This window comes from Microchirus variegatus (genome assembly GCF_963457635.1).
Source record: "Microchirus variegatus genome assembly, chromosome: 2".
Lineage (NCBI taxonomy): Eukaryota > Metazoa > Chordata > Actinopteri > Pleuronectiformes > Soleidae > Microchirus > Microchirus variegatus.
Genome location: NC_139803.1, coordinates 21,100,054 through 21,110,735, shown reverse-complemented (window position 1 = coordinate 21,110,735; position 10,682 = coordinate 21,100,054). Strand labels below are relative to the sequence as shown.

The 10,682-nt window shown below is 36.3% G+C and overlaps 1 protein-coding gene across 1 annotated transcript; it reads left to right on the top strand.

The window, feature by feature from the left end:
• Window positions 1-1,435: 1,435 nt before the first annotated feature.
• tex261 (testis expressed 261) lies at window positions 1,436-9,849 on the top strand. Its single transcript, XM_083903692.1, has 6 exons — window positions 1,436-1,590; window positions 4,562-4,641; window positions 4,748-4,901; window positions 6,881-6,948; window positions 7,464-7,566; window positions 8,067-9,849. The coding sequence occupies exons 1-6, from the start codon at window positions 1,521-1,523 to the stop codon at window positions 8,180-8,182; spliced, it is 591 nt and encodes a 196-aa protein (XP_083759818.1). The 5' UTR covers window positions 1,436-1,520; the 3' UTR covers window positions 8,183-9,849.
• Window positions 9,850-10,682: the final 833 nt, after the last annotated feature.

Genomic DNA, 10,682 nt, shown 5'->3' with positions numbered 1-10,682 from the left:
GCCATCCAGCAGAGGGATGGCCACCGCCACCATTTATTTAAGCACATTAAAGCTCTTGCACCAAGAGCCCTGAGGTGTTGTTGAGCTAAGAGCCTCAGGTGATCGCGCCCCCCCCCCCCCCCCCCCCCCCCCCCCCCCAAAGTATTTCTAAATGCAGCAGGTCGCCTTTTGTTTTCTCACCTCCACACAGAGACGGTATGCATGTGTGCATGCATGCATGAATGAATATACACACAGCATCACACCTTTGTTAAAAGCATTTGAAAAGGGGATGAAATTACTTTCACCTTTGACTCCAACACCATTTTAGTGTCTTCTTCACACTGTTTCACGTTATATATTAACTTTATTTAGCTCTTTTTAATGGAAGCTCTGCCTTTTCACTCCCCACCATGCATTTTTAATTGTTTCTCTCCATGGTCTCAAAGGTGTTGGCTTTTCAGAAAGAGTGAAGTGCGATGCCTTCTTTAGGTTATTGAGTTCAAACATATTAAAACATGTATCTGTTGTCCTGTGTGTGTGTGTGTGTGTGTGTGTGTGTGTGTGTGTGTGTGTGTGTGTGTGTGTGTTTTGGGGGGTTGAGAGTGAGAGAGAAGGATAATGGAAAGACTAAAAAAGTGAAGAAATCGATCCTCTGTTACTTAGAAACTATTATTTTAAGTTATAGGTCCATTAATTCCTCAGTTGTCCTTACCTCAGTAGAACATGTCAATGTTAAACCATGCGTTTTTGCATTATTATTATACCACTTTATTAGGTACACCCCCTTCAACTGCTTGTAAACACAAATATAGCACCAAATGAGATGCTGAAGTTTGAAGTTCAGAGTTTCTCTCATGGGATAACTATTTTCTGTTTTGTTGAGAAAATGCCTTGTTGATGCCAGAGGTCAGAGGAGAATTAACGGAGTGATTTGAGCCTCAGTTTCTCAAATCCACACTTGTTACAATCAAAATGTAAAGAAGATCATCTGCCTTGAAGCAGATGATCTACACCAGCAGAAGACCACACTGGGTGCCATTTTATTAGGTGTCCTGTGTACCTAATAAAGTGGCTGTTGCATATACATCCCATCTGTATTTGTATAAACCTATGTAAACCATCTGATCAATAATCATTTGCAGCAACATTTTTTTCCATAGTTCATATTGTAAAAATATTATGAATATCAAAATATTTTGATAATAAAATGTTACAAATATGTGTATCTTACTTTATTACTTCTACTACTTATTATTATTATTATTATTATTATTATTATTATTATTTCATAAATATTCTGAATTTGATGGGAAGCACATAATGTTCTAGCTCTGCTCCTGCACTTGTCCAAACTGAGGTGGCGCTGTAACTACGGTATCGTGTCCTCTTTAAGGACCAGGACCTTCTTTGGTTTCCTTGGCATGTACTGAAAACATATAGGCAGGAACTTTGACCACTGCTAGTTAGCAGTCAGCTAGTAGTTTTTTCTGTATTATTTTCCACGTTTTTGTGCGTGTATTTTTTTTATATGCAGAGAGATGTGGTTTATTTATTTACTCAGCTGGCTGTCGTTGGTGGTCCAAATATGTTTCGTCACTCTAGCAATAGGTAAGTGCCAGCTCACAGTCTTCACCAGTGCTCTCGTACCAGCTAACGTATGCTGATGCTAGCGGATCAGACGAGCAGGTGAAGCTGCTTCGGTAAACGGTTTATGAGACCCCGTTTAAGAAAGAGGTAGCAACATTAGCACTGACCATTGTGTCATTATTTACACCGTCATTACATAACGCATGTAACGATGCAGTCATTGAACAGAAACGCTTGTAGCTGTTAGCTTAGCTAGCTAGCTCTTCACTACAGGGAGGCTAAGCTTTGCAAACAAATATTATGTTTTACGTGTACTGTAGTCAGATTCTGATCGTTTTCGTTTCATAATTGTTAATACATGACACGTAGGTCTGAAACTAATGAATATTTTCATGATTATTTATTTTATCGATTAACCAAGTAATCGGTTGTCCCATACAAATGTCAGAAAGTGTTAAAACAAGGTTAATCAAACTTTCAAACTTGGAATTGATGATGTTCTCAAATGTGTTTAGTCTACAAACCAAAAATTATTTATTAGTTATATAGAGCATATAAACCAGAAAATATTTACATTTAACAAGCTAAAAAATGCCATTTGAATCGGATATGTTTGCTATACTTTGCGTTGATTGACAACATTAAACAGTGTGAGATTAAATATACCAGTAAAACAAGTTAAATCACAAATAACTAGATAAAAGCAAGCCAGCGGTTACATTGGGACATAGTAAAAACTAAATATTTATTAAGACGATATTGAAATTACAGCCTTTAGGTTTTAAATGGAAGATATTGTCTACGATACGTGATGCATGGTCCACGATGCCAGTAATATCATGATACAACAGTTCTGTAATAATCAACATATTGCAAGACAATCGTATAGAGATACATCACGATATCTGTCTAACTGAAGAAAACAACATTTCTGAAAACTTAAAAGCGAAGGATTTCTTTGTTTATTCGCAACATGGAGAAAAAAGTGCATAAAGTCTATGTATTGAACATGGATGGAGCATCTCTTAACATGGCTTTCTCCGCCCATATCCCGCTGTAAACGCCCTCTTCTTCTGCCAAATGTCTTGCCATAGTTTACAGGTGTGTGTGCATACGTCCAAGGGGGTCACAGAAAGAGCATCTCAAATCAATATCAGGTTTGAATTTCACAAAGAGAGACATAACTGGGTAGCAATGGTGGATCATTTTACCTTTTAACCTTATTGACCAAAATAAAAAACATTTTTGCTGCAGAGTCCAAACAAAGCACAGATCATACGGCTGTTACGACCAGTTGTTGAAGCAGGTTTCACAAACAGATGAGTCATAGCGTTGTCTTCCTCGCTGTTGACACGTTACAGAGTTATTAATCTGATGTGCAAGCAATGTGTTATCATGTGGCCTAACTTGCACTGAAGACGGTTAAATTGTAGCATAGTGGTAGTGTTTGCATTAAACCTTGAAATCTTGCTGATGTTACATGTTTTTTTTTTATTATGTGTTTACATTGATTCATAAGGTAGCAAATTATCAAAGTTTGAGAACCATTGCTCTACATGAAGAACAGATAAATAACCACTCAATCAAACAGGCATAAAGTAAAGAGGTTTTTTTTCTTCATTTTATAAGTTTAGCCTCTTAAATGTAAATATTTCCTGCTCCTATAACAGAAAACAGAATATTGTTGCTTCTCGAGGAGATCGTTCTTTTGAGTTTTGGGAAACACCAGTTGACATGGACACCCTTTTCAGACATTTTATGGATGAAACAACCATAAAGAACTGTTAATTGATTGATAATCTGTATATCATTCTACAAGGAAAATAATCATTAATTGCACAGCAGATGCTTAAAAAAAAAAAAACTTGGCGTAGAGCTCGTCTATCCAGGTAGCAGTGAGGTGTGGCTCCTGACTGTCAAAGCTGCTAAGTGCACATAGCCACTTTCACTCTCCACAGACTTGTTGGTTCTGTCTGTTTTCTTTAGCCGCTTATTCTCAGCTTTGACATTGCCAGTGGCAGAACTGACTGTTGTTATTATTTGTATTATTGGGTACGTACGTACAAAGAGTTAAGTGTTTACTGTTTGCTTGCTGATTCATGCTCTAAGGACAAAACACATTAGGCAAATGACAGGAAAAGCATTAAATGTTGACAGTTAAAATTGTAAGATATGTAATTTTCTGTGCTTAAAAGCATTTATTAATGCTATAATATAGGTCAGTTATGGTTCTTGGTATGGTTTCTTATGGACTTTGCACTTACATAACATCTATATGTGGGCTGCAAAGCATCTGCGTAATCAGCTTGTTAACATTTATTATTGACAATAAAATATCATCACTAACGGAAATATTCAACAAAATGGAGTTTTTGAGAACCCGCTAATTTATTGCCACTTAAAATTCCTGACATACATTAAGAGATAATTTAAGTTATTATAGATGTAAAACTGTTTGAATGAGGAGAAACAGAATGTGTTGTCCTTGTGCGTTCAGACAAAAACAACAACACAGTGTTGCTTTTATCTCATCTCAGCTTTTCACTTAGCAGAAAGCACATATTGAATTTGGATAATTAAGCACAAAGTCTTCCATGAGCCTTTGCTCTTGTTTTGATCAATAGTGTTTTCTTTGAGCATCGAGCATCAAGGAAGGAAAACTATTACATTTTTCGGTGTATGCTAAAACTGTTGACATGCTGACAGAAATGTCCTGGTAATAAACTAAATAATTAAACCCACAATATACTCAAAACATGTGAAATTTGTCAACTAAACTATAATCATTGATTTTGGAATTATAAAGGATGGTTGAATTCCAGCATGATATGTGAATTGAGTGAATTCTGTACATTTAGCAGCCTCAGTAAATCTATACTTTGTACAAAGCATGTTTGACCTGTGTTTTGTGCGGAAATTCCAAGCCACACTGATAAAGCTGCTGATTCTTTTTAACGTTTGTGTTTCCTGCTCATCCCCTGTCTTTACACAGCTGCTGGCCTCTACTATTTGGCAGAACTAATAGAAGAATACACAGTAGCCACCAGCCGTATAATAAAATATATGATACTGGTGAGTAAGGAGAACCGTTTTTGCAGAAATGTCATTTAAGGCAACAACAACAACCAACTGCTGTGGAGTCAAACTGCTGTTTCACCTTTTATGTGGCTGTGTCCAGTTCTCGACAGGAGTCCTGGCAGGTCTCTACGTCTTTGAAGGCTTCCCAGTGTTGATGGTGGGGGTTGGCCTTTTCACCAACCTTGTGTACTTCGGCCTGTTGCGGACCTTCCCTTACATTCTGCTGAGCTCCCCCAACTTCATCCTCTCCTGTGGTCAGTATGACTGACTTTAGCTTTTTAAGTCTTTGTATCTACCAAAAAAAGAAGCTGCAAATAACATCAGCTCAGAGTAGGGCTGAACGATTATGGAAAATAATCTAATTGCGATTTTTCGTGCCAATATTGCGATTGCGATGCGATTATTTTTTAAAGGTCTTAATCTTCTGTATTATTAAACAAAGACAAGCAATACATCATAAGTATGGCTAATACTATATTACATTAAAAATAAACTGTTCTTTCCTGGAAGACAGACCTCTGTTATGATGACATGAGGTGATGCATGAATAGATGATTTTTATTTAACTACTTCAATCACAATAGCATATTTGGAACTTACAAACATCTAAACATAAAGTGCTGAGAAGGAACCCTGGTGTTAAAATGAAAGTCAGTCACAAGTCAAACAAAGTGCAGATTGCATATATATATGTATATATATGTGTATATATATGTATATATATACATATATATATATATATACATATATATATATATATATATATATATATATATATATATATATATATATATATATATATATATATATACATACATATATATACATACATACATATATATGTATATGTATGTGTATATATGTATGTGTATATATGTATATATATGTGTGTATATGTATATATATATATATGTGTATATATATATATGTATGTATATATATATATATATATATATATATATATATATATATATGTATGTATATATATATATATATATATATATATATATATATATACACACATATATATGTATGTATATATATATATATACACACATATATATGTATGTATATATATATATACACACATATATATGTATGTATATATATATATATATATATATATATGTATATGTATATATATATATATATATACACACATATATATGTATGTATATATATATATATATATACATATATACATATATATACATATATATATATATAAAAATATGTGGCTTTACCACACTCAGTTTTTTGACATCTGTGAACTGCTAGACAGTCATTAAATATAATAATAATATTAATAATAAATAAATTAAATATATACACAACCCGTTTTGAAGTGCGATCATATGGCGTAACTAGGGATGGGAATTTCAGACATTTTTTTTATTTTTTTTTAACAGCAGCAACCACAGCAATGCGGGGGTGGAAACTAACTATTATACACTGTACTACGTCGTTTTAGGCACAAAAACGGTCCATTATTGAACATCAAAACAGCGATAATAAAAATGAGGGTCAAAAAAAAAGCGGAGCAGAGAGAAACTCTCTCGCTGGCACAGGTGTGTCTCACAGGTGTGTCTCACAGGTGTGTCTCCAGACGGCTCAGGTTTTTGAACCTGCGCTTGTTGTGTCCACCAGAGTGCAGGATCTTGACTGGGTGAGATGCCGTCTTCAATCGTGTAGACGGCTTATTGTTGTGTCCAACCCCGTTCTTAACATTAGCGCAAGCTCTTTCGCACTACACACGCGCACACACACACGCTTGGACACGCACAGTCACTGAACAGCTGTTCGGACAGCGGCCGAAGCTCCGTAGTCACCTTACCGACCCGCCCTCACCTATTCCATTCACAAAAACGGGCCGTGACTCGTTCTCCGCAACGCGCGCATGTGAGAGCGCAGGGAGCCTGCATGTGACCAGAGTGCAGCGTCTGTGGTTAGACGATCTCGTTCATTATATTTATATCACATGTTTTACACGCGCATGTCACGTGAACAGCGTATAATCGCAGCCTTTGCGGTTAGAAAATTGCACTTGATCATATCGCGATATTATCGCAAATGCGATATATCGTTCAGCCCTAGCTCAGAGTGAACAGTAAAGATACATAATCTTTGGCAGTTGCCTCTCCAATTTACATCAAAATGTGTCTGAGAAAGAGAGATGTTGTAATTCTTATCCTTTTTTCATTGTCCTAACCTTTTTGCCGTTGTTTTTCTGCAGTGTTAGTGGTGGTGAACCATTATATGGCCTTTCAGTACTTTGCACAAGAGTATTACCCATTCTCAGAGGTAAGTATCTCTGGAGAGGGTGGCCTACCTAAGACAATACATCTCAGGTTTATGATTTGTAGACTAGTGTTTCCCTTACATTCATCCGGCAGTTTTATGTTATTAATATCAATGTTACTACTAATGATTGTTTCTCATTATTTCAGCACCAAAAAGTGCAAAATGAAGATACGTAAATGAACACTTAAAATTAATAATTATATTGATTATTTGGCCATGTAATTAAAAATTAAACTAGTAAGTGCCTGTTTTTTATGGGGCAGTTTCTGCGGTATTGGTAGAAATGCAATAGGTATAACATCTGTCACATTTCTAACAATATCGCTTGCATTTCTTATCCAAACCGTTCAATCGACTTGAATGAATATGGGTTGTTGTCCTCAGCAGAGCAGCACCACTGCTGATAAGGATTGTGGAGGAAACACTGCGTACAGTATTTGGAGTATTTTGTATGATTTTTTTTTATGAATTGTTAAATCATGTTGCTCTGTTTTCCTATCTCATTTAAACCTCAGGTGCTGGCCTACTTCACCGTCTGCCTGTGGGTGATCCCCTTCGCTTTCTTTGTGTCATTGTCAGCTGGTGAAAATGTGCTGCCATCCACCATACAACAAGGAGGTGAGGGCTTTAAAAGGACACGTATTTAAATGCCTCTGCAGGTGACAGGAAAAATGGTTTCAGATTGTCTGTGAACACAACATCGCGACTATTATTTTTATCATCATGTCACATTAGTTTATTTCTTTTTTTTCTCCCTCTATCACCCGTGTGTGCCTGTGAGGATTTGATAATATTCCTACATGAAGTCATAGAAATATTGACTTTTATACTAGGATGAGAACTGAAAGATATAAATTGTGTCCCAACATTTACTCAATATTAATTTATGCAGTTTTTTATGTGACCTGTTTCCCAAACCACAAAATGACGACATTGACTTGAAATGTTTTGTCAACAGAGAACCAAAGAAACCAGGACATATTTACATTTAGGATGCTGAAATTGCAGAACTGCCTTTTATTTCATAAAAAAAGACAATGATACAATAAAATTATTAGTAGTAGTTAAGTAGAGCAACTAATTGCTAATAGTTTCCTCTCTTGTTTTTTCCTTTTTAGATGACGTGGTGTCTAATTACTTCACCAAGGGGAAGAGGGGGAAGAGGTCAGGGATCCTGCTCGTCTTCTCTTTCCTCAAGGAGGCAGTGCTGCCGAGTCGGCAGAAAATGTACTGAGGAGCTCAAGCTCGGGGTGTAGGGTTGGGGTTGGAGGTGCCTGTGTGTGTGTATGTGTGCGTGTGTGAAGGAGATTAAGGGGAAGCAGGAAAGACTGTGGACTTAAAACGAAGCAGAGGCCAAAAAAAGGGGCAGGAGAACGGACCAATGAGCAGAGCTGTTTCCTGCCGGATGAGTTTACACAGGCCACATTTTGTCTGTCGGGTTCTGTCTATACTGACTGCCAACATCAACTGCTATAGAGACGTTGCTGAGGTGGATCTCGTCCATAGCGCAATGCTTCCTCATTGCGACGCCCATGTTTTTAAGCTTTGGTATCAAAATGTGTACGTGCAGGGTTTAACAGCCACCGATTTACCTGTATCTGTCGTCTCGAGATAAATAAGTATGAGTTTTCTTCTCGACACATCATCGTCATCCTACTGTGATTTCTGTGTTGTATGTGTTGGTACACATAAAGTAGCATATACAACTGTTAAAAACGCATCTTTTTAGTTTAGAAAGGGTGGGACAGAGATGAGTAAGAGGCCGTTCACATGCAGATCTTTCAATGGCGACGTGTGTTTGTGACGCACACCAAGATAAAAGTATCTCAACTTTTTTGGAACGTAACAAGGACTTTTGACGCGTCTTTTGATTCTCAGGCCAAAGTTCTAAGGTCTAAGTTTTTTTTTTGTCGAGCTGCCATCATCCACAAAGGCTGTGAATCAGATGATGAAGGAGACGATGTGCCAGACGTTCTTCTTTTTCTTTCATTGTCCTCCACACATATTGAACAGTAAAGCTGGAGTGAGGGAAGAGTAGCACTGGTAATACATTTTCTGTTTTCTTTTCTTAGTTGAATGCGTTCAGTGAAGCAACTTCCGTCACCTCAGCAGCTCCCAGGTTTCTGTTGCTTTGTCATGTCAGATGTAGTGACTCGGTTCTCACTTCTTTCACATACACTACCGTTCAAAAGTTTGTGGTCATCAAGGGTTTCCAATAGTCTTCTAACACGATTAACAAACACAATGTACCATTAGAACACTGGAAATGGGCCTCTATACACCTATGTATATATTCCATTAAAAACCAGACGTTTGCAGCTAGAATAGTCATTTACCACATTGACAATGTACAGAGTGTATTTCTGATTCATTTAATGTTATATTCATTGAAAAAATAGTGTTTTTCCTTCAAAAAATAAGGACATTTCTAGGTGACCGCAAACTTTTGAACGGTATTTTAGTTTTCAAACATTATCAGATGCTGCATGTGAACAGCCACTAAGATAAGTTTATGGTACATTACTTGGACTTAATGCTTAAGTCTGTGCCTTGAGGTATAAATGTATCCACGTGCACGTACCTAAGGTTACTTAAAATGACAAAGGGCAGTCTGGTTGAGTTGTGGGGGAATCTTCCTTTTCACCCTTAATGTTGGCCATGGATATGATGCGCTGTGTGAGACTTACACAGTCATTACTGACCAGAGCTGTTACCTGCAACCCTCCAACCTTTTTATGTGGACTATTTTTTAACAACAGTTGCAACAAACTGATTTTTTTTTTTTTTTTCTATACATTCATCATCAAAGACGGATGAAAACACATCTGAAGATCAAACCTGTTGCAGTGACTCCTTGAAACTTCCCGGGTGTTGGGGACAAAAAAGCTGTGAAAAATGGCGGCGATGAAAGTCTTAACTTAAGAGGCAAACGTTCTTTCTAACAATTTCCGAGTGAGAATCATTGTAGTTGGTATATACACACACAATTGTTGATAAAATAAAACATGTTTAGTTGAAATAAGATGAAGATGTAATTGTGATTTTTCTTCCCATGAGCACACAATGCTGTTCTTTGTTCATATATTTATATTTGGAGGGTTTTAACCAGATTTGTAGGCAGAATGGTGGTTAAAATGTTTATTTCTGTGTACAAATGTGTTTTTACACAGTTTAAAAGGATGCAGTTTTGAACCTTCAGGCCAATGATTCCTTTCTATATGGGGAGCCACTTCAAATCGCAACCTACTTCGGGAAGAAAGCAAATTTGTGCATAATATAGTGACTAACTTGCATCTACATCTGTACACTGTTAGAAATTTTCCTGTAAAAAAAACAGTAAAGAACTGGCTTCTTGGTTGCCTTCATACTGTAAAATTAACATCTTTTTACTGTCAATAAAATTTACAGTTTTGTACTGTACATGAAAAATACAGTGTAAACTGATATTTAAAATTACTTTCACTGTATTTTACAATTAAATTACTATTTAGTTTGTATTATTTATGCATTTCAATAATCTATTAAAAAAAAATATGATTGCACACAGTTAAAGGCACTCTTGTTAAGAAAAACATGTTACATGTCATTGACTTTAGGTTTCACAAAATCTTTGTTTGAACTTGGCCACAAGCACGGAAGGCAAACCATAATAAAAATGAACCTACTGATTTTTCAATCCTGTAATTAAAAAGTAAGAGAAAAAACAGCTTCTTATTGCACTTTGCTTTTATTTG